Source organism: Miniopterus natalensis, chromosome 19 (genome assembly GCF_054644295.1).
Source record: "Miniopterus natalensis isolate mMinNat1 chromosome 19, mMinNat1.hap1, whole genome shotgun sequence".
In the NCBI taxonomy this organism is placed as follows: domain Eukaryota; kingdom Metazoa; phylum Chordata; class Mammalia; order Chiroptera; family Miniopteridae; genus Miniopterus; species Miniopterus natalensis.
Window position 1 is genome coordinate 5289755 of NC_142099.1, and position 22845 is coordinate 5312599.

General features: G+C 57.1%; 1 protein-coding gene across 2 annotated transcripts; it reads left to right on the top strand.

Moving 5' to 3' along the window:
- Positions 1-4726: 4726 nt before the first annotated feature.
- CSF1 (colony stimulating factor 1) lies at positions 4727-22254 on the top strand. Of its 2 annotated transcripts, none has more exons than XM_087828048.1 (9): positions 4727-4793; positions 8183-8305; positions 9505-9567; positions 10969-11139; positions 14114-14261; positions 15424-16451; positions 17012-17064; positions 17393-17451; positions 20771-22254. In XM_087828048.1, exons 1-8 carry the CDS (start codon positions 4755-4757, stop codon positions 17436-17438), a joined length of 1671 nt encoding a protein of 556 aa, XP_087684174.1. In that variant the 5' UTR covers positions 4727-4754; the 3' UTR covers positions 17439-17451; positions 20771-22254. The 2 variants fall into 2 exon arrangements, with proteins under 2 accessions (XP_087684174.1, XP_087684175.1); XM_087828049.1 differs by having other exon boundaries at positions 16297-16451.
- Positions 22255-22845: the final 591 nt, after the last annotated feature.

A 22845-nucleotide genomic window follows, 5' to 3' on the forward strand; every position in this document is an offset into this window, starting at 1 on the left:
CTGGTGCTCGATGAGGAAGCCTTTTCTTGAGCAAACCACCATAGAGAACCCAGGCCAGGAAGAACCTGAAATCACATTATTTATCTGGGGCCTGAACCCTCCCCCTCCCAGGCTCCTCTCTGCTCCGGGTCTGTGGCTGTCTTCAGTGACTTCCAGAAGCCACACCATGCTGGTCCTGGGGCACCTTGGACATTTCCCTGTCCTCACACTCACAGCCTCATGTTGGACTGTCCCTGCCATGCCTGTGTCCCTGGGGTCTGTGAGCAGGGTGGGCATGGAATTCAAGGGACCAGAATGAGCCCAGGCCCAGCACGCAACAGACACTCAGTGTTTATGGCATTGATGACGAATGCCCCGGCACAGCTCTTACTTCCGATTTCCAGGTAATTCTTGGCCTCATGGCTCTGAAGTCACGCAAGGTCCCCGACAGGAAGTGGCTCGCTTGGGTCCCAGCATACACAACATCCTCTGTGGTTCTCTTTTTCCGATGCGGGTCGGAACAAACCTTCATTCTAGAAGGGTCCTCAGCTGAGGGAACTCTAAGGGGTCGGGAGGGCACTTGGGAAGCCAACATCCACTGTGGATAAATTAGTTCTTAGTTTTTTGGTTCATTGATCAGCTCTGAGGGGCTCCTGAGAGCCCACCTAAGTCTATGCTGCCCCATACAGGAGACAGTGTTCAGTCTGCTGGTGGCAGAAAGCTCTGGGCACAGGACAGAGCTGGGCCTCTGAGACAGATGGCCTCCCAGGCTCCCGGGGACATGGCCCTGAAGCCAGCACAGGTGTTTCTGCAGCTGTAGGAACGCGGGGGCAGGGGCTCGCTTCCAGCCAGGGGGAGGGGCAGTCTCAACGTCTACACTGGTGTTTTTCCAAACATAAGGACTTCACAGCAGCCCTGGGAAGCGGGCTAGTGTGTAGGAAAGCCAGCCCAAGGGTCCCTCCCTTACAGCTGCTTTACCACCTTTCTTGCTACCTACTCCCTCCCCACTTAACAAGAGAAAAGACTTGACTGAAAGGGCAGCCTGCAGGGCCAAAGGCCAGGTGGGAGGGATGGCGATGGGTGAGGCAGGGGTCTCGGCACACACTGGCTTCTGGAACTCGGGGACAGGACAGTGGCGTGTCCTCTGCAGCCCCAGGCTTCTAAGGATCCTGCTCTCCACCCTACTGCACTTCCAAAGAGCCACAGGTCACTTTCATGGAAGAGAGCGAGGAGGGAAGGAGGAAGGGGGGGGAGAGGGAGGGAGGGGGGGACAGAAGGGGGGAGAGAAGGGGGGGATAGAGGGAAAAAGAAAAGAAAAAACAAGCCCTGTGGACAGAACTGAACTCCCTGGAAAAGATCTCAAGGGGAAATTGCCTGTCCAATAATTTCAAGGAAATGACATTTCGACAGCCAGCAAATGAGGCTTTCCTCCCACTTCCTGCCATCCATCTCCATTCTCTCTCTTCCATCTCTCTCCTCCCTCCCTGGGTTCATTCCTCTGACAAGCAGGGCCTTCCAGTACTCCCTCTGCCCTCCTCCCAGGTCAGCTGAGTGCTCCCTTCTTGATGATACTACATTCAAAAATCCTTGCAACCCCAAATCTCAGACTGTTCCAAGTTCCTCCAAGCCTCCCCGAGGACCCAGCTCCGGACATGACTCCACCGGTAGTCAGCAGAGAGAACAGCAGCTAATCTTACCACAGAGAGTGCAGGGAGGGACCCAGACTTGGATTACTCCAGGCCTCACTCCTAACCGATGGTGCTAAGTCCTGTGTGACCCCGGGGGAGGGGTTTCACCTATCTGGGCCTCCATTCACTCATGGGAGCAATGTGGAGTGGAAAAGCGTATAGTTCTGTGGTTCTAACACTCCCTGCTCATGGATGGGCATATGCAAGCTTGTAGGGGTATGAACAGCTAAGGAGCCATGTGCAGGTGACACCAGCCTGCTGGCTTGGCCCTGAGATCCAGCTGGGACCTGTCTGCCCAAGGTCCCCAGCCAGCCAGCCTGGGGTAGGCCTCAGGGGTAGCACTGCGCAGGGGAGCCCGAGGAGGCACACCATCAACATTTCCAGCCTCAATGTCCCCTTGTTGGTGGTAAAGCTGGCCTCAGGTCAAGCAGATTCACAGCCTCTCCTTTTACAGTAACTGAGATGAGACAGCTGCAAGTCCCACCATGGAGTCACAGCTACCCAGGGCCCTGCCACCTCTCTGCAGCTCCGGAGTCCACAGCCTGCCATTCCAAAGCATTCTTTCATAACTAAGCACTTCCTCTGCACTGTTTGTTGCCCTGGTGACCCCTAGATGCCATCTATTTGACCTCACCACCACTCTTGGGAAAAGAGTTTATCTTTGCTATTGTACAAATTAAAGAAGCGGGGCTCAGAAGGATGAAAGGCTTTGCCTAAAGCTGCACAGCAAATGAGCGGCGGAGCCGGGACTAAATGTGGCATTGGGGTTCCCAAATCTACAGCACCATGTTGTGTCACTGCTTAAGACCCATGTGACAGATAATAATAATAATATTGAGAAGAATAACATTACTACCCTCAGGTTCCGTGCTAACCACTTCTCAGGCATCACCCCATTCATTCCCAAACACTTTGGTGAGAAAGATAAATTAACGTCTCTGTTGCATAGATAAAGAGGACAGTGCGGCCGAGAGATGTTTGTCCAGAGTCCCACAGCAAACGGCAGAGCTGTCAAGGTGAGACAGCTTGTGGGGTCAGGGTTCAAACCCGGGTATGTAAAGAATCTCAGCTGAGGATCACTGTCTTGCAGGGCACAGCTATCTGTCCCTCACTGAGCCTGGGCCAGGGTCGGGTTGGCGAGGGAGGGAGCAGGTAAAATTTGACTCCTTTCCAACAAGTCCAGAGGTTCATCTCCTCATGTTACTATACTTCCTGCAACCGCCTGTCAGTCCTAAGAACTGAGGTGCCAACCTGTTATCTTAAATTATTATTGTACAGGGACCACTTGACAAACACCCCTGGGGGAAGTAAACCCTTAGGCTCCTTCCTCTGGCTGGGCTCTGTCGCTCGCCTTCCTTCCTCCCTCGAGGCTCTGAGTACCAGCTGCTGCTCCACACTCCTTAGCTCTGACTGCTCCCAAGCATATGAAAGCAGGGACCATGTGGAAGGTCCGTTATCATATCCCTGGGACAGCACAGTGCCTGCCACATGCATAGTCCTCACAGAGTGCACATTTGCCAAATGAACGAATGATTCTCTAACAACCTCTTTCGAGTTGTGTGCTGGGAGAGCCGTGAACACGGGATCAGCCTGGGGGGAAGTCAGTCCAGAGTGGGGGCAGAATATAACTGTCAGTACCACCTTAAATACCTTTTAGAATAAGTTAGAGAATGCATTAACCAATGAATGACAAGCCACTATCACAGACACCAGGAAGGAAGGAGCCAAGTCCGGTGGGAATGCAGGAAAAGGAAATGTTGATCTGCCTGGGGAGTGAACAAGGCTCTGCCGGCTGAGGATCTGGTGTGACTTCAGCCTGGGAGGATGGGGAGTTTGCCTTAAAGACTGGGAAGGAGCATTTCAAGCAGAGGGACCAGCGAGGAGCAAGGGCATGCAGGTGTAAAGTTCCTGCTTGCGCCTGGAGCAAGTGGCAAGAGATGCTTCTTTGGGACCAGGCCGCACATCATATATTTCCCAGGAGGTGGGTGTGGGTGGCCTCGCAGTGGGACTACAATATTGAGTCGCAATGAATTGAAGCAAGGAAAAGCTCCTGAAGTTGGCATTATAATACATAGACTCGTCCTGTTAGGCTTCATGTAGAGTCGTTCTGTGTAGAGACAAAATGTGATTCATTTTCTCAGAAAATGCATTTCCAAAAACACCAAGGGAAATCTAGGGCTCAGGTGTCAATCGCCCCAGGTTTTGACAGTCAGGAGGGAGCAAGGTACCAACCAGCCTTCACATTACCCGCAGGTCAAGTGCAAGGAGTGTCTCCTGGCACACAGCAGAGCCTCCCAGGTCCGGGTTCCAGGATACAGTCCCTCCCCTCCCGGCCTTGTAGCTAGCAGCCCTGCTTGGACCCTGCTCCCAGAACTGGAGACAAGAAGCTGGGCGGGCTGCTGGGGGGCTCCTAGGAAGGATGGGGAGGGGGGGCTGCCTGAAACCTGCTGACTCAGGCTCCACCAGGTGCCACGCGGTGCACAGCCGGGGAGGCCCCCGTCTTCAGCGTTTGCCCCTGCTCTCAGCCCATTTCCTGCTCTGATTTGGGAATTTTCAGGCCTAAGGGGAAAGTCCCTTGAGAGGAATGTTAGAAAGAGAGCGAGCGAGCACCGGATCCGCCTGGAGAGCGCGGGAGGGAAGGGCAGCCGTGGCCGCGGCGGACGCGCGGCGGCGGAGGGCGCGCTCCTCTCCCGGAGGCTTCGAGCGGGGCGCGGAGCAGGCGAGCGGAGGACAGGCGGGGAAGCCCAGCCGGGTGGGGGCGGGGAGGCGGCTCAGTGGGCCTCTGGAGTGTGTGTGTTCGGCGCGCGCGCGCGCGCGCGTGTGTGTGTGTGTGTGTGTGTGTCTGGCGCCTGTCCAACGTAATTTCCCATAAACCACATGCCTAAGTCGTTGCTTAAAAGGCTGTGCCGAGGAGCTGGCCGGCGGAGCCGGCTGCGGAAAGTGAAAGTTTGCCTGGTGCTCTCGGCGCCGGCTCTCCACTCTCCCGGCAGCGGCGGGCCCTCGGCGGGGCGCGGACGGCGCGGCGGCCAGCGAGCGAGCTAGGGAGCGAGGGCGGCCGACGCGCCCGGCCGGGACCCAGCTGCCCGCATGACCGCGCGGGGCGCCGCCGGGCGCTGCCCTCCCACGGTAAGCGGCGATCGCGGCGCAGGGCCGGGCTGGGGCTGGGGCTGGGCTGGGGCTCGAGCTCGGCGGCCGCGCGCCCCCCTGGACCCGGCTGCCCGCGCGCGGGCTGCAGAGGCTCCCCCGCGGCCCCGGCTGCAGAGGCTCCCCGCGGCCCCGGCTGCAGAGGCTCCCCGCGGCCCCGGCTGCAGAGGCTCCCCGCGGCCCCGGCCGCCTTCCCATCTTTGCGCGCGGGCTGCCCCGCGGCCCCAGGCGCTCGGGCTGAGACCCGCCGCGGCCCTGCAGCTGCGGCGCTTCCCTGGGGAAAGGGAAGGCTGCTCACCCCACTGCACGGAGGGGTACACTGAGCCACCCGCTTGCAGGAGAGAAGGGTTCGCAGCCACGGACAGGGGCTCCTGCCTCTCTCCCTTCTGACGGACCACCACCTCCGAGGGACTGGCAGAGCGGCTGTGCGCCGAGTGTGGCGCCTTCCCAAGTGGGCTCCTTCCTCATGGACCCCAGTGCATTGCGTCCAGGCCCTGCTGGGGAGTGGGCGCTTCTGGATGGAGAAAGTTCAGAGGTCATCAGCTTCTAGAATGCCAGGGCTTGTGCCCAGGAACTGCTGGTAGAAGGAAGGAGCCGGGCAAGCTGCTACTTGTTCCAGCTCACAGATGGAGCAGTTGGGGACTTGGGTGGCTGGATCAAGTCTGTTTTGGGGGGACCAGACTCCAGAATTGGCTGAGGCTAGTCTCCAATCTTTTTCTTGCAAACTCAGGTGCAGTCGGTTGGGGAGATCTTGGGCTTGGCGGTTGTAGAGGAAGGAGGGAGGAGGGTTTGGTGTTGGGAGCTGTGGACAGGGGCTGGGGGCTGCTCAGGACGGCCTGGGAATGGCCCTGCCCCCACCCAGGGTAGTAGCTGCCCCAGCGCCTAGAAAGTGCAGGATGGCCCTGTCGAGGAATAGTAAATCTCCCAGTGGGTTTTCTTCTGAAGAGCCCTGGGGGAGAATGGGAGGGGAAGCCTGGGAGAAGAGGAGCCCAGAAACGTTTAGGGGGTGAGGGGAGAGGTTGCAGGTGGGGTGAGGGCAGAGGAGCTCCACAGCGAAGGAAGAGCCCAACTGAGCTGAGCCCGGGCTGGAAAGGAAATGGGGAGGGCAAGACCAAGATAAGGGGCCCCGGGGACAGAGGAGGAAATAAAGGGCGCCAGTTTCGTTAAAAAAAAATTAAATTAATTAATTTATTTAAATCCTCACCCAAGGACATGTTCTTATTGATTTTAGAGGGGGGGGGGAGGGAGACAGCGAGAGAAACAGGGATGTAGGAGAGAAACATCCATCGGTTGCCTCTGGTACACACCAGGGATTGAACCCACAACCTTTGGGTGTATGAGATGCTGTTCCAGCCAACTGAGCCACCCGGCCGGGCAAGGGGCTAGTTTTAGACAGAGCAGCCCAAGGGTTCCACTTATGCCAAGGGACTTTGTAGATGGGGAAGACGCAACAGGACGGGAGGCAGGTGAGGATGGACAGCTGGGCAGAGATGTCCCAGCATCTCTCTGAGCCCTGGGCAGAGATTCCTTCCTGGATTGCCACCCCCCCCACCCCACCCCAGGCCAGGGCTGATGGGTGAGAGGAAGAAAGGAGGGGGGAGAAGAGGCAGCCCAGCCACACGCAGGCCAGCTAGAGTGTTAACCCTTAGGTGCCCGTCCAGCTCCTCCTCTGAGGCAAAATTGGGGCCCCAGGGGCAGGCCTGCCCTCCTTTGGCCACTTTCAGAGTTGGCCTCCCACGTGGTGGTGGCTGCGCTCTCCTCACACTGATGCCTGAAATAGCTCTAAAAGTCAGGCAGTCCTTGAGGTTCGGCATTGCTCTCCCTTTGCTGTCCTGGAACATCACTATCTTGAAGTGCCTGGGACAGGGATGTCCTCCTGAGCAACCCACTCCCCCTGGGCCATCTCCTCTGAGACAGACACACCTTCTGCATAGCCCAGTTTCCCCCAGTGTGTCCTGAACCAGAGGTTCCTGAGACCCTGGACAGTTATTCCCACCCAGGGCTACCTCCTCAGCTCCCAGCAGAGCCTGAGGTCTGCCCCCTCCATGACTCTCCTCCCTCTTTCACATGCTCCCTCCCCAAGTCAGGCCAGGACCCTCACCACATCCCTGTGCTGAATGGGATTGGGCCATGCTGCGCCTTCTCTTCAGGTCCTCCCTTCCCTCTCTGCCATCAGTTTCTCCCCATCTTTCCAGGCCTCACTGCAACCTCCCTGATAGCCCAGCCAGGGCCTCTTCTCCCTGGTAAGAGTTCGCAAACATTGGAGCTTTTAGTTATATGTAAATTGGCATGTCATTGTGGGCTGTTTCATAGCCTCCTTGTGTTTTCCCAATGCGCAGTTTATTTGCACTATCTGCCTCATCATCTGGATTACTGGGGCAAAGCCCAGAGCCCAGGAAGGTGCCAGCCCTCACCCCACCCTGACAGCATTTCTCTGAATCTGGGGGCATCCACTGCCAGGAGGCGACCTCCAGCTGGGGAAAGAAAGCCTAAGGGTTTTTCTCTACCGCTGGCTGGAGAAGGAGAGACTTAGGGCCAGGGAGAGGGCTAAGGGGTAAGGATGAGGGGGAGAGGAAGGAAGAGGAATGACAGTGTCATGAGCCAGGCCCATTACTCTGGCTGTGAGCAGCCACTAGGCCAGGTGGGTGCCGAAAGAGAAGAGATCTCAGAAAACGTCCTGGCCATGTTGAGAGCTGGCTGGCTGGCTGGCTGCACAGCCTGACGGGGCTCTGATAGGCAGGTGCCAGCCAGGATGGATTAGAGCTGGCATGGCTGCCTCCTCTGATTAATTTTGACACACACACACCCAGGGCTCCAAAGGTGTCTAGTGTGGGATAGGTTCCCAGTGAAACTGAGTTAGGTCCCCTGGTTTTTCCAGCAGCAGAGCCAGACCTGTGTGGAACAAGGTGGGAGGAAGGGCCAGGCCCAAGGGAAATGTGTCTGGCTCAAAATCTGGAAGCTGGTGCATGAACATGAACCTGAGAGGAACTGGCAGCTCCCAAGATGCCTGGCTCTCTGTTTGATGTTGTAAGAACAGGCAAATGTGTAGGAGCAAGTCCTGCACTCAATGAGTTTCTCGTGCACCTAGAATTTAGACTGGTAGGCGCACCTTCCAGGTCCTCATTAGTTCAATGTGTAGTAAGGCTTGGCCTGGATTAATCTGGGAAAGTTTCTTGGAGAAGATGACATTTGGTTTGTCATCGAGGGAGAGCAAGGTTGTGCTGTGGCTGTTAGGCAATCCCGAGAAAGCTAGATTTGGGGAACACTGCATTTTGGGGTGAGGGGCAGAGCCTGTAGCCTTGTAGGAATGAGGGCATGGGGTTTCTGGGGAGAGTAAGAGCTGAGGAGAAACGATGCTCTCTCTATCACAGACATGGCTGGGCCCCTGGCTACTGCTGGTCTGTCTCCTGGTGAGCAGGAGTTTTACCGAGGAGGAATCGAAGCACTGTAGCCACATGATTGGGGATGGACATCTGCAGCTCCTGCAGCAGCTGGTGAGTGTGTGGCCAAGCCTGTATATCTTCTCCCCACTGAGGGAACTGAGGCAGGAGCCAAGGAGCAGGGTCAAAGAGAGGGCTGGCGGGCAGAGAAATAGGGCTCCGAAGGACATGGCTCCCTGATGGCCCTGTCATTGACCTTCTTAAGGTGAGGGCCTCTGACTCCCCTACAGGCAGGGGACAGGGTGGGCTTCCAGCTGGTCACCTTGGCGAAAGATTGCCTGGAATGTCAGTCGTGGATTCTGAAAAGTCTTGTGGAGCCTGCTCCCTGTCCCTCAATGGGATGCTTCCTCTGGGGAGCCAGCCCAGTCTGCCTGCTGTGTCCAGATGTTGCCTCTAGCTCCTGGACTCCTAGCTGTGACGCCAGCCTGGCACCAGAGCCTCAGCCAGATTTGGAGGGAAGGCTCCCGCCTAACTCCCAGCCCTCCACCCTCATAGCCCTGGCTCTTGCCCGAGCCCTAGGGCTAGAATGGCCTACTCACCCTGACTATGGAGGAGCCTGTGCCTCCTGATTGGGCCAGCAGAGTCATCAACAATTCTGAGCGTGGTCCAGCCAAGCACAATCAGGTTGCTGTCATGGCTGCTGTTCTGCTCAGAAGAGAATTTACCATCCCCTGGCCAGGCAGGCAGGGTGGGGCGCACTGGTGAAGGCCAGCTCCAGGGCCCTGAGCTTGGGGCCTGTAGGCTGGGCCTCCTGCCTCTCTTACCCCTACTCTTTTCCTCCTGCGTGTAGCTGCCACAGAAACCCACGGGAGACCAGGAGCCATTCTCTGAGGCTTAGAATCATAGAACCACTGCCCTGGGGGGTGGGCAACAGGGGCTTTCAGGGCATTTAACCCCATCTCCGACAGATCCTGAATCCCCAGAACTTGTCCAGCCTCTGCTTGAATTCCTGCCATGACAGGGAGCTCACTACTTCCAATGGGAGATTATGTCCTGTATTTTCTATTAGACAATTCTTCCTTATAACAAGCTGGCATCTGCCAGATTCCATGGAGTGAGAAGAAAAGGAGGAGACTTATTTTCCTTCTACAGTCCTCCCTTGGGCACGTGGGAGGCACAGGTCTTCCAAGTGTGGTTGGGGGAAGGTGGGTGAGGATCACCCCCGATCCACCCAGAAACTCTAGTCCCCACTGTCAGGCAAGCTCCGCGGGGCTGCACACACCCTGCCACCACTGGCCCACTCTCTCTTACAGATTGACAGTCAGATGGAGACCTCGTGCAAAATTTCCTTTGTGTTTGTAAGCCAGGACCAGTTGGTGAGTTATGGATATGGACAAGGCCCAGTTGGTAGGCACTTCTCAGGGTGGGTATATGTGGGAGCATGAAGGCTGGAGAAATCCTAGAGCTGGGCAGGGTGAAGTGTGGGGATCCCTGGGGGCTCACGTCTGGGTGCCAGGGTCCACGGCTGGGCAGGGTAAGGGGCTCAAGTCCCCTGCTGCTCTCTCCTCCTGGCCTGGCATATGTCAAGGTCTTACTATGGGCCAGGTACTTTCCTAATTTAATCTTGATGGGACCACGGTGTGGTACACTTGTCTTGTTTACTGTCCCCAGAGAGATTAAGAGAGCGCAGCTAGTAAGTGGTGGAGGTCTGATTTGAACCCCGGCAGGCTGGCTCTAGGGGTTAAGGCAAACCAATACTTCTGGGTCACATGCCTTGCTTAAGGATGTCACCTCCATCCAGCAGACAGACCAGCAGCCAGGGGAGCAGTCCAGTCCTTTCCCTCTTCCTCCTACCCCATCCCTAACCAGACACCAAGTGCCCCTCGTTCGGCCTCCCCATCAGTTGCTTAGATAATTTCAAGAGCTTCTCAAATGTCCTGGCTGCGGCCAGTGCACCCCTCATCCCACCACTAAGGGGAGCTCTCAGAACCCTAACCCACTACTTCCTTTTCCCTCCCCCAAACCTGTCTGGGGCCCCCCTCCAGAAGAAAGCCTACGTTGCTTAGCCTGGGGTTTATAAGCACCAGTCTCCACCACGCAGCCCCACCCACTACCCCCATTCCCTGCTCCTTCTTGCCCCCACGCCTTTGCATAAGCCTGTGATACCTTGGCCACCTCCTCCCCCCTTAGCCCTATTCCGGAGTTTGTTCATCTCTGTGCCTCATACAAAGTCACTGTGATGCCCAGAAGTTGTTCCCATCTCTGAGTTTCTCCACGTGTGTTAGATCTGGAGACCTCCTCCCAGTCCAAAGAATACCCTTCATATTTCATTCATTTGGTGCTAGGGATACAGAGCTAAAGCAGAGGCTCTGTTGAGGCAACTGCCGTGGACAAAGCACCGAGGTTACTTCTTGGACCATGAGTTGCCTCCAGGACTATGGGAAAGCAAGCCAACAGAGAAACAGAGAGAGAAGTTTCCCAGAACCCACGTCTTTATGCTCCTTCTAGAAATCTGAAGCTCTCTCTAATCAGAATCCACATTTCCCTCCCTCTACTCCACCTCCTGCAGTGCCAGATCCCAAAGAGAGAGAATGAAAGGCCACCTGAGGGCAGCATCCTCCTTAGCACAGTGGTGTGGCCTTCCTGCTCCCATCATGGCCAGGGTAGGGGTGGGGCAGGCCGCAGCCCGCCATCTGCTAGACTGGGTGTACCTGGTACACAACTGGGGTTCCTGGTGGCATCAGCCAGACCAGCAACTTCAGGTTCTCCTTTTTCAGAAAGATCCCGTGTGTTACATTAAGAAAGCCTTTTTCTTGGTGCAAGACCTCATGGAGGAGACCATCAGCTTCAAGGATAACACCTCCAATGCCATCGCCCTGATGAAGCTCCTGGAACTGTCCGTGAGGCTGCATGACTGCTTCCCCAAGGTCTACGATGAGCATGACAAGGTAGGTCCAGGGCAAGGGGTCCTGGGTCAGGGCAGGGCCCACTCAGTCTCTCGTTCATTTCTTCATCCCACAAGCCTTTGCTGAGGACTCACGCTATGGGAGGCACAGCGCTAGACTGTAACAATAACTTCATGGGCAGGAACTACCTGGTTCCAGACCTGGTGGAGCTTGTAGTTTAGTGAGGTTGGCAGCCATTCAACAAACAATAATACAAGCAAACAGAATTACGAACCACTAGGACCCTCCCTTTAGTCCACAAATAGCTAACCAGGGCCTACTGTGTTTCCTAGACACGAGGAAACAAAGACAGGCAAAACCCCCCACATCCATGGAGCGTACATTTGGGGGTGGCAAGACAGTTCACAAAATATAGGTCAAACGCATGGTGTGTCGTAAGGAGGAGCTGCATTGCAGGAGAGAAAACCAGGGGAGGGCAGACCCGAAGGAGGGGAGGGGAGGGGACGGCGGGAGCAGTGAAGGAGCCCCATCAGAGGGGGAGAAAAGGGACTCTAATTTAAAACAAGGTGGGAGGAAGAGACAGGGAAGGCGTCTGAGTAAGAAAGTAATCATTTGAGGCCCAATGATGGGTAAGTCAGAAAGCAATAAGGCTGCCAAGAGTATTGCAGAACCCAGAATGCTACTCAGGAAACCCTGGGGTGAGCAGGAGTAGGCACATTCGGGACCCAGAGGTTGGGCAGCATGGCCAAGGCATGGAAGTGAAGGGTGGAGAGGAGAGCAGGCAGAGCCAGATCACCTGGGTCCCAGGGATGTGAGATTTGGTCTAAAGAGCGAGGCAGGAGGCAGACGTGGCAAACAGGCCAGTGACCGGACCTAACTTGCATTGTGAGACCGTTCTGGGTGCTGTCAGAGGATGGACTGTGGGAACAGGTTTGGAGGCTGGGAGACCAGCAGGAGGCCCAGGTCCCAACCAGAAACTGGATTTAGCCACGTGGAGGTCAATGTCGGTGGCTGGTGCCAGGTCAGGGTGAACAGAGGAGAAGTGGAGATACACTGTGGAGGAGCTTGGCTCCGAAGGACACGAAGGGAGAGGTCACTGCAGGAATGTGGGATGGAGGGAAGATGCCTTTTTAATAAGAGAGGCATTAGATCTGTGGTTTTCCAATATTCAGGTTCTTAAGACTCACCTGGGGAGCTTATTTAAAATACAGATTTCCAGTGTGCACCCCTGGAGAGTCTGATTCACTGGGTCTGAGGGTCGGCCCAGGAATTTGCATTTCAACAAGTCACCCACTTGTGAATGCCCATGGGACAGACTCTAGGAGGGATGAAGCCTTGAAGCTGGAGGAACTGGTCTCCTGTGGGGATGGCTGGGGAGGGATTCGGGGCTCCAAAGGAGAGAAGATGCAACCTCTGTGGACATGGGGGGGCGTCCAGGACCTTCTGTCTGAGGGTCCCTGTTTTCCCATGAAGAAAGGCAAGAGAGCCAGCATAGCTCTTTTTTTTTTTTTTTAATTGCCATTGCTCTTCAGAGTAGTGGAAGGAAGAGAGAGAAAAACATCGATGTGAGAGAGACACATCGATTGGTTTCGTCCTGCATGCTGGGGGTGGGGGATTGAGCCTGCAACAGAGGTACGTGCCCTTGGCTGGAATCGAACCCAGGACCCTTCAATCTGCGGGCCAATGCTCTAACCACTGAGCCAAACTGGCCAGGGCCCAGGGTAGCTCTTTTTACAACAGCCCTGGGGGAGGCTAGCAGGGATCCCTGTTTTGAGTTTACAGATAAGGAAATGGACCCAAATGGGATAGTTTATTTGGCCAGTGTCACCTAGCTGGGGAGTGATGGGACTGAGCCCAGGTCTTCTCATTCTCATATCCTTCCATCGTTTATCTGGCCAACATTGATTAAGGGCCTACTATGCATAGGCCATGGGTCATACCTATAGCTTCACAGCCTAATAAAGCTCTTCCCGGTGCAGTTCAGTTTAGGGAGAGCCTGGTATCTGGAAGTCACTGGCAAGTAGCCATAGATGATGCCATAGGGGTGCATGGCACTGTCTGGTGTGTGAGGCGGGTCCAGCATGGAGCCCTGAGGAATGCCAGCATTTAGAAGTCGGGTAGAGGAGGGGAGCCTGGTCAGGAGGTGGAGAAGGAGCTGCCCGAGAGTGGGAAGGAAAGCCAGGACTCTATGTGAGCTTTCTCAGAGCTCCAGTGGATGTGGGAGACTGAGTCCCCCAGGCAGAGAAGAAAAGAGTAGCTCAATAGACAGGGCTGGGCAGACTTGGACCTCCTTCTAGGACAGACCAACACCAGAGAAGGACCCACAGCCCCATGGCCTGCTCCAGGCCATTCTTCATACCAGGGCCCCAGTAACCCTCAGATGTGTTCTCTGCTCTTTGGATAAGGTTAACAGTTCTTGATATGGCCAACAAGGACCTGTGGGACTGGCCCTTGCTGACCTCTCTCAGTTGCATCTCTCACTGCTCTCCTCCTGGATGGCAGTGCCATAGCCACTCTAGTCTTCTTTGAGTCTTGCAACAGTTCAGGCTCTTTCCTGCCTCAGGACCTTTGCACGGGCTGTTCTCGCTGCCTAGACAGTTCTCTCCAACTCCTTGCCTTTCCTGGTTAACTTTGCTCATCTTTTAGTCGGTTCTCAGGGACGTTGCCCCTGAGCCCTTGTTACACACTCTCAGACCATTCCGTGCTCCTTCACAGGACTCATTGCACTTGTCACAATGGCTTTGGTGCCTGTGTCTTGCTGGACTCCATGTCCAACTTGGCCAGGGACCACTCTCTTGTTCATTGTATGATTCCCAGGTAATTACCATATGCCTGACGCATATCTGTGAGTAAATGACATAGCTCCTGGCCTCAGGATGGTTTCTGCTGCAAACCGGGGTGGGTGGGGGGCTGAAAGAGCAAAGGAGGAGATGTGAGAATGGTCAAGGGAGCCTGACAGACAAGCGAGAGACAGGCCAATGCTGATCCTTCCCTGGTGGACCTGCTCTCCTTCCAGGCCTGTGTCCAAAATTTCTCCGAGTCGCCCCTCTGGTTGCTGGAGAAGATCAAGAATGTCTTTAGTGAAACACAGAATCTCCTTAGAATGAACCAGAACATTTTCAGCACGAATTGCAGCGACAGCTTTGCGAAATGCTCCGTCCCAGGTAAGCACCAAAGGGGCCGGCAAGGGTGAGGCGGGGGAGGGTGTGTGGAACAGAGCTGGGATTTGGGGGGGTGGGAGGTGGGGCCGGAGGCAGCCTGGCTGCTACTCGTGTCCTGTGTGTGTGTAGATGTGCTTGTTTTGTGTACATATGTGGCTTTGTGTACCTCTGGGTGGTCCTCAGCACATGTCTCTTCTGACATGTGTGTGCATGCACATCTACATATGTCTGCATGTCAAGGCATTGAGAAGGATCATGCTGGTGGCTGTGAGATTAGGGAGTGGAAGCGGGGCCCTCTCAGAGAGCCCTGTAGGCATGGAGGCTTTCCGGCTCCGCAGGCTGGCTGAGTGTGCGGGGGGATTCCGTGGAGAGAGCAGAGGCTCCACCTGGGAGTCAGGGCCCTGGTCCTGGGAACCCTTCTGCGAATCACCAGGATACCCTGGCTCCGGAAGTCCTCAGGATGCCTTGAGTGTCCCCTCAAGGGACAGGCTGGATTTGAAGTCTGAGCACCATTCGAACTCTCCCAGGGCCGGCACTGGCTGCACACATGCACCCTGTGTGTTCTCGTCTCTGCGTCCTGTGTCACACGTGCCCTCCTTCATATATCCTTGCTCCCCGAGGCAAGGACTGAAGCCCTGCCACCTGCCGATGGCCAAGTCCAGTCTCCTTGTTTCAATCCCAAGGCCTCAAGCCCTGGCCACAGTCCGCCCCAGCCTGGCAGTGTGGTCCTTGCCGTGCATGAAACCACCTTGCTGCTTCTGGCCTGTGCAGCATCTTTGGGGCTTGAGGGTGTCTTGTGTTAGCCCTTGAGGCCGCTGCTCACCCCTGGCTTGGTGTCTGGCCGGTGGAACTCCAGGAAGGGCTGCGCTCTGTTCTCCCCTGACCCTGACCCTGACCCTGGTCCTGACCCCCAGGCTTGCCTCTAAACCCTGCTCTTTGCTCTTTGCCTATAAGACCCTGCAGTTTGCAGCTTCCCTGCCTGCGCCAGTGGCATGACCATCGGCTCCAGTCCTGTCCTGTCCTGCCCTCAGCCCTAGGGCTGAGTTAGGGGTTGCTGGGACCTCCCAGACCCTCAGCCCCCCTCTCAAGTCCCTCCGGTGATGCTGTGCTGGAGGCTGGTGACTCCATCTCCTCCCTTCTTTCTCCCTCTCTGTGGTTCTTTCAGATGTGGTGACCAAGCCTGATTGCAACTGCCTGTACCCCAAAGCCACCCCTAGCAGTGACCTGGCCTCTGTCTCCCCTCAGCAGCCCCCTGCTCCCTCCATGGCCCCTATGGCTGGCTTGCCCGGGGCTGACTCCGAGGGGACAGAGGACAGCTCCCTCTTACCCAGGGAGCAGCCCCTTCACATAGTGGACCTCGGCGGTGCCAAGCAGCGACCACCCAGGAGCACCTGCCAGAGCTTTGAGCCACCAGAGACCTTGGGTGTCGAGGGAGGTTCACCTGAGCCCCACCCCTCTGTCGGGGCCCCCGTCTCTGGGATGGAGGATGTTCTTGACTCCATGTTGAGCACTAACTGGGCCCTAGAAGAGGCCTCTGGAGAAGCTAGTGAGGGTCCTGTACCCCGAGAGCCAGAGCCTCCCTCCTCCAGGCTGAGAGGAGGCCGCGTCCGGGTAGAGATCACCAGACCCAGCGACCTCGTCTCAGCATCTCTGTTCCTGGGATCGGCTGAGGGCCAGCAGCAAGCGGATGGACCTGACACCCCCGTGCCCACAGTGGACCCTGTGAGACCCACTGGCCAGGCCCGGAGTCACACACCTGAGAAGACAGACCTTCCCTCTGTGCCACCCAGAGACCGCCAGAAGCCAGGCTCTGCCAGGACCCTGTTACTGCGCCCCAGAGGCCTCAGCCATTCACCCACCCTCACTGCTCAGCCAAGGCTCCCCAGCAGCCGCACCTGGGACAACGTGCTGTCCCTCGGGGAGCTGCAGGGCAAGAGGAGCACCAGGGAGCGGAGGAGCACCGCAGGGCAGGAAGCAGAACCAGCAAGTGAGGGGGTGGCCGTGCCCCAGGCCCAGTTTAACTCGGTTCCTTTGACAGCAGGCCAGGTGCAGCAGCCCCTGCTCCCCCAGCACCCCCAGCACCCCCAGCTCCGCAGCATTGTCTTCCGCCTGCTGGTGCCCTGCGGTGTTGTCGGCATCATCCTGGTCCTGCTGGTTGTCGGGGTCCTGCTGCTCTACAGGCGGAGGCGGCGGGTAAGAAGAGCCCAATGGCCAAGAGGCGGCCACCTCAGGGGGACAGTGGCACAGCCGGGTGGAGGAGCAGGCCCAGCTGGTGGCAGGCTGGCTGGGGTCCAGTGTGGGTTCTTCAGACGCTCAGATAGGAGGCTGGCTGAGCACAGAGACGGGAGGTTGACCTGGAGGGTGTCTTCAAGTTTGGAGAGGGGGGCTCAGGATGTAAGGTCAACCGGAAGGGCCTGGCAGCAGGGAGGGGGAGAGAATATTCCTGGGCCGGAAGCAGGTGAGAGGAAAGTGATGCTGTGTGGGCCAGGGCAGGGCATTCCCTGGGAGCTCTGCAGAGCCAGGGCTGGGGGTCCCAGGGATAGGAGACAGCCTGCATGGGTGGAGGAGATGGGGCATCGCCTGCAGGGAGGCCTCAGGAAGCTCCCCGGGCTGTGGCTGACCCCCACTTCTGGGTAGTTAGGGGAGACTTTGGTAATTCTTTCATTGACTCCTGGACAGCTCTTCCTGGGGACAGGGCCATGGTCCCCCAGCCTCCCCAGCTCCTCAGTGAGCCTGCTCTTTTCTGTCCCCAGAGCCATCGAGAACCTCAGACAGTGGCTTCTCCCGTGGAACAACCAGAGGGCAGGTGAGAGTTTGGGCTGGGGTGGCTCTGTAGGCACCGCAGGCCTGTCTTGGCATCTGTTTCCCTTCTAGATTTGGGGGAGACTTTCTCCCACCTGCTCGGAGGCAGTGGAGCTCGGAACAGACCGGGGTGGGTGGAGAGGAGAAAGGGTGTCTCTTCTTTCCTAGATAACTGTTTTTTCCCCTGATTTCTTCGTAAGGTCAGGCAGTTCTGGGTCTCCTAAACCTGAGAGGGGTAGAGCTCGTGTGGGAGCTGGGGGGCACAGTTGGGGGGTTTCCTCACTCCCCGGGCTCTGCTGGAGTCTGACGTCAGCCCTGTGCTCTGCCTGCAGCTCCCTGACCCAGGATCAGGACAGACAGGTGGAAATGGCAGTGTAGAGGGAAGTCTAAGGTAAGCCTCCGGTTTTGGATCTCTGTCCACCCCTTAAAATTAGCTGCATCCCTTTCCAGTCACCCTAACTTGGGGATACCACCAGCTCCCCGAGGCCCACACACTTGCCTCGCACCCCCACCTCCTCTTTCCATCCATGGCCGGGGCTGGCCGACCCCGTCCTTTCCAGGTCCTCAGGCCCCTCCGTCCCCTCTGCCCATCTGAGGCCTGGCACTGCTCCGTCTGCGGTGGGTTGTCTTTCCTGCCGTGGGCTTCTGGTCTCGCTGCAGCCGCCCTCACCGGAGCCCCCAGACCCGCACTGCCAGCCACTTCAACCCACCCTCTCCGCTCCGCTCCCGGGCTCCGCCAGCAGCTGCCGCCCCACGCACCTCTCGCAGTTTCCTCTCTGCTTGCACCTTGGTCCGGCCCTTTTCCCAGCCGAGATGATTCCTGCCCCTCTGCTTTTCCATTCAGGGAGCCGTAGAACCTTAGTCTTGGAAGGGCTCTCAGAGGCCATTTGACCTAGAGTCCCACCCCGAAGGGGCCTCCCCTCTCTGCCTCCCTGACCCGGAGTCACCCAGCTTCCGATCATACACTCTGAGGGCCAGGCAAGCTCCCTGCCACCCCCCAGTAGCACCGTGAGGAAGCCCTTCCTTGTGCGGGGTCTAAGTGGCTTTTCTGCCGCCTCCCCCCCCATGATGGTCCTCCGTCCTATTGTTGGGAGAGCCCTCCAGTACCTAAAGTCAGTTATCCAAGTCCCCTTTATGAATTCTCTAAGCTAAGTGTGGCCAAGTCCCTCAAACATTCCTTATATGATATGGTTTTCAGACCCCTCACCATCCTGGTCGCCCTCCTTTGGACACACTCGTTTGTCAATGTCCCTCTGAAAGTGTGGCGCCCAGCCCTGGACACAGTGCTCCAGACGTTGTCTGACCAGCTCAGAGTACAGTGGGACTGTTACCTTCCTTGATCTGGACAGTATTCTGCTATTTGTACACATTAAGATCGCATTAGCTTTTTGGATTTTTTTTTAAACAACTGCATCGTAGTGTTGTCTTATATTTAGGTTGTGGTCTATTAAAACCCCTAGTTCCCTTTCCCATAAACCTCCATCAAGCCAGACCTCGATCCTGTACCTGGACAGCTTCATTGTTTTAACCAAAGGGCAAGAGTTTATATATTCATCCTTGTGAAAACCACCACTTTGGTTTCCGCCCATCACCCCAGCCTACTGAAATGGTTTCCCATCCTAATTCTGTCTTCCTGGCCCTCCCGAGTGTGTCTTCCTCACGTGGACGGGTGCCTTCTGCTGCCCACATTGATAAAGATGTGACCCTCATTTCTCCTTGCCCCTGGCTCCCGGGCCGTGCAGCCCTGCCCTCCCCCTCCCCTCCCCTCCCCTCCCCTCCCCTCCCCTCCCCTCCCCTCCCCTCCCCTCCCCTCCCCTCCCCTCCCCTCCCCTCCCCTCCCCTCCCCTCCCCTCCCCTCCCCTCCCCTCCTCTCCTCCCACAATTAGCCACAGGAAGTCTTTCTTCCTGATAACTCCACCACCCTCTGGTTGTTCCTCTCATTCACACCCCTCTGCTCCCTTGTATTTGGTTAATACTGTGTCAATTTGCACTTAACTTGGATGTTGTTTTAATACATTCTCAATCCTTGTTTTATGTGTATGTGTACATTCTACATCCCTAAGAAGGCTGTAAGCCCCTTGAGGGCAGGGACTGTGTCTTCCACTTTTTTTGCATTTCTTTTTCTATCCTGGGTTCTAATACAAAGAGGGCTTCTCTGCACTTGGCCAAGAACTCAATAAACGTTGACCTACTGGCTGGCTTCAGAGCTGGCAGACCCTTTGACTCTGGCCAGCGGTTAACCAGCTAACTAATGGATTCTGACTGACTAGCTAGTAACTGCCAAATTGGTTAGTTGTTGATTGGGGAGCTGACTGGCTAACTGACTAGCAGCCCGAGTGCCTGGTTTACTGCTGGCCAACAAGTTGGGCGACCCATTCAAGTTTCCAGTCACACCCTGTGCCAAACACAAGCCAGTTCCTTAGGGCCTTCCCAGGTGTAGGGTGACATGTCTGAGCCACTCCCAGGAGATAGGGGATCTGGCAGATGTTCCACACCAGGGGAGCCTATTCAGAAAATAACAAAAACAACACATTTGGGATCCTGGGGTCCACCTTGTGGGTACAGAGAGTGGGTCAGACACTGGCAGGGTGGTCTCCGGGCCAGGCACTCGCGTCTCAGGGAGATTCAGGGCCAGCCCCAGACTGATGCTGCTCTCACAAGAGAGATAGGAGAGGGACCCTCGTAGAGAAAACACGACACATGCCCCTCCAGTCCAGGGAACCAGGAGACCGGGCAGCAGGCTGGAGCTCTCCCACATGGCCCTTCTTCCTCCTGGCACCAGCCGTGCCTGCGGCCCAGCTGTTCCCAGCGTGGCTCCCCCGTCCTCTCCCTCCGGAGCATGGGAATGGGCTGCGAGCCAGAGGCTGTGGTCCCATCTTTCCCCTTGCCCATCACGGGCTTGGCCAGTAGGGCCTATGGACGGCCAGGGAGGGGAGCTCCACACAGGGGCCAAAGTCAAAGTGTTGGCCGGAGTCCAGGGGATTTCTGATCTGAGAACAAAGCATTCTGAGGATGCCGGGCAAGGGGACAAGGCAGGGGGTGGGGTGGGGAGAGAGCAGGGCCCAGACTCCCATGGAAGATGTAGGGAGGCGATTGGAAGGAAGGATGTTTGGGGATGAGCATGCCAAGTGGTAGGGAGGGAGTTTCCTTATCCTGGAAGTACCTCTAGCTCTTCCTCTTCAGTTACCCCTGCTCTGCTGTCCCCAATATTGTGTGTGACGACCCTCTGTGATGAATGGTGTGGCGGTGGGAACAAGAATTCTTTTTGCTAGACAGAGTTAGCAGGACTCACCCTTGGCTCATTGGACCAAGGCCAGTGAGATGGTCTTGCCTGAGGAGGGGTCTAAGGACACTCGAGTGCCCCCTTCCCTTCCTGCCGACCCATCTGCTTGAACAATGCTCCCCCCCCCCCCCCCGCCGCCCTGCTCAAACCTCCACCGGGCCCTGCTACCTCCCTCTGTGGTCCCTGGTGCCACAGGAGGAGGTAGGAGGTGAGGGTAGTCTGGCCAGTGGCTTGAACTCCTGCCAGAGAAAGCGGCCTGGTTCCTTGCGGTGTCTGGGTGGCTGGGAAGACGAGGAAGGGATGGGAGGAAGTCCTTCCTGCAGCACCACCAGCAGCCCACAGGAACGCTGCAACTCCCCCACATGCCCCCGGCGACCCCTCCATCCACTCCCACTCGGCTGATGGCTTTTCCTTCTCTCCCCTACAGCTGGGCGCTCAGGACAGTCTTTCCACGGCAGGAGATGCTTCGGGGGCGTCCACCCCCTCCTCCGCCGCCGTTCTCCTGGGAACATGGCCTGCGCACCCTCAGAGCTCTTGCCTACCAGGACTAGACCGGAGCAGCCAGGCCGGGGTCCCTCCACCCTTGACCCTCAGACTCTGGACTGACTCAGAGAGGGCCGGAGGATGCCCCCCATGCTGCTGATATTTATCATGGGCCCTGGAGGCTCCCATCTGCTTGAGGGAGGCTGGCAAGCCCGGCTGAGGACCCTCCGCACCCCCAGGGGCTGTGCTCTCCTGCTCCCCTCCAAGACAACACCTGGGCCAGGGACCCAGAGGCCCATGGATGTGGAGAGTCGGGTGGGCACTGAGGAATGAAGAGCCCTCGAGCCCAGAGGACCTATCTGGTGCCAAGGGATGGATCCCTGCCCCAACGAGCAGGGACTTGTCTCAGAGAGAGATGCCTGAGATTGGCAGGGCGGGACGGCGTCGGCTGGGTTTCCTGGAAAGGTGTGTGGCCCAGAAGCCGGGAAGAGAAGGCCCGCGGGTCCACTCACTAAAGTGGCCTCTGCTGGTTGCCAGGCGGAGGGGGAGGCCAACCCTGCCCTCAGGACCTGCTTGGCTCATGATGCCAAGGCCAAGACCAAGTCTGGCCTCTGCCCCGCCACCCCTCCAACCCTGCCAGAGCTCCTCCAAGAGGCCGCGCAGAGGCTCCCCCCACGAAGGAAGCCATTGCACTGTGAAGACTGGAGCTGCCTGCTGTACAGCCTGCCTGGCCGTCCTGAATGCACATCTGTGCACATCTGTCCGTCCGCCCGCCCTCCAGCCTCTCCCCAGCTTCTGCACTGAGCGCCCGAGCCGGCCTCGCCCGTCGACTGAGGGAGCCCCCGAGCCCTGACCTTCTGCTGATCCGGCCTCTGACTCCCTGGGGTGGATCGGGGTGGACAGAGAACTGCCTGGGCCGCCAGCCAGAGCAGGTCTTAGGCTGTTGTTGGCCCAGGTTTCTGCATTTTGCACTTTGATGTTCCCAAGAGGGAAGTGACTAGTGGGAGGGAGGAAGGGTAGGGTGGGCAGACACAGACACAGGGAGGGTTTTTGAAATTATGGGTATGCCCCTGAGGTTGGGGGAGGCGTCTGCACCCCTGACCCCTGTGTCGGACCCCTGCCACAGCCATAGCTGCAAGGCCGCTGCCTCAGGGCGCGGGGCCGAGTGGGCTGTCCATGTTAGGGGCCTGGTAGGCAGTGATACCTCCAGCTCTCACCCCCACCCACCTACCCAGGGTGGGAGAGGGACCAGGCATCTCTTTCCAAGTCTGCCTTGAGGGTCTCAGCTTCCTGGGCCAGCCCATGACTGCTGCTCCAGAGCTGGGCAGCAGGTGACAGGGCTGTCAATCGCCCTTGGTCCCTTTGTGCTGCTGTGTCCCTCCTCTCCTGCCATCCTGGGCCCTCCACTGAGAGACACACCCCCACCTGGCAGCTGGGCGGCGCCCACCACCTTCCCTCCCTGCCCTTGAAAGTGAAGGTCCCTGCCTCTCCTGCCACTGCTGACAGCTGAGGGAAGGAGCAGAGAACTTTCCCTGGGGGGCTCCTCCTCTAGTCATAGCCTCTATATTTGATGCTAGAAAGTATGTATTTAAAAGTGGAAGGAAAAACAAACAGAAAAAGGCATTCCTCCTCCACCACCCCCGCCCCCTTAAACCTATAGTATTTTCAAAGTCAAGAAAGCAAAGAGCTTCTGCAATGGCTGGATTTGCTCTCTTGACTCAGGAACAGGACGGCCCAGAGCCACCTCAGGGTGGCTCCCGGGGCCACCTGCCCAGGGCTGCCTGCACAGGAACCCCTTTTTCCCTGAGAAAGCTGAGAGGGAACATTGGCTCACACACTGTGAGATTTTGTTTTTACACTTGGAAGTGATGAATTATTTTATACAAAGTCATTTAAATATCTATTTAAAAAATAGGAAGCTGCTTATATATTTAATAATAAAAGAAGTGCACAAGCTGCCATGTGTGAGTCCCAGGAAAGTGGTTTTTGGGGTGAGGGGGGCAAAAATGGGGGTGGGTG

Bases quoted from the DNA above. Each gene is read 5' to 3' on its own strand.
- CSF1 (XM_087828048.1), top strand. From the start codon at position 4,755: ATGACCGCGCGGGGCGCCGCCGGGCGCTGCCCTCCCACG. The intron at 14,262-15,423 runs GTAAGCACCAAA...TGGTTCTTTCAG, and splicing joins TGCGAAATGCTCCGTCCCAG to ATGTGGTGACCAAGCCTGAT. The intron at 17,065-17,392 runs GTGAGAGTTTGG...CTCTGCCTGCAG, and splicing joins GTGGAACAACCAGAGGGCAG to CTCCCTGACCCAGGATCAGG.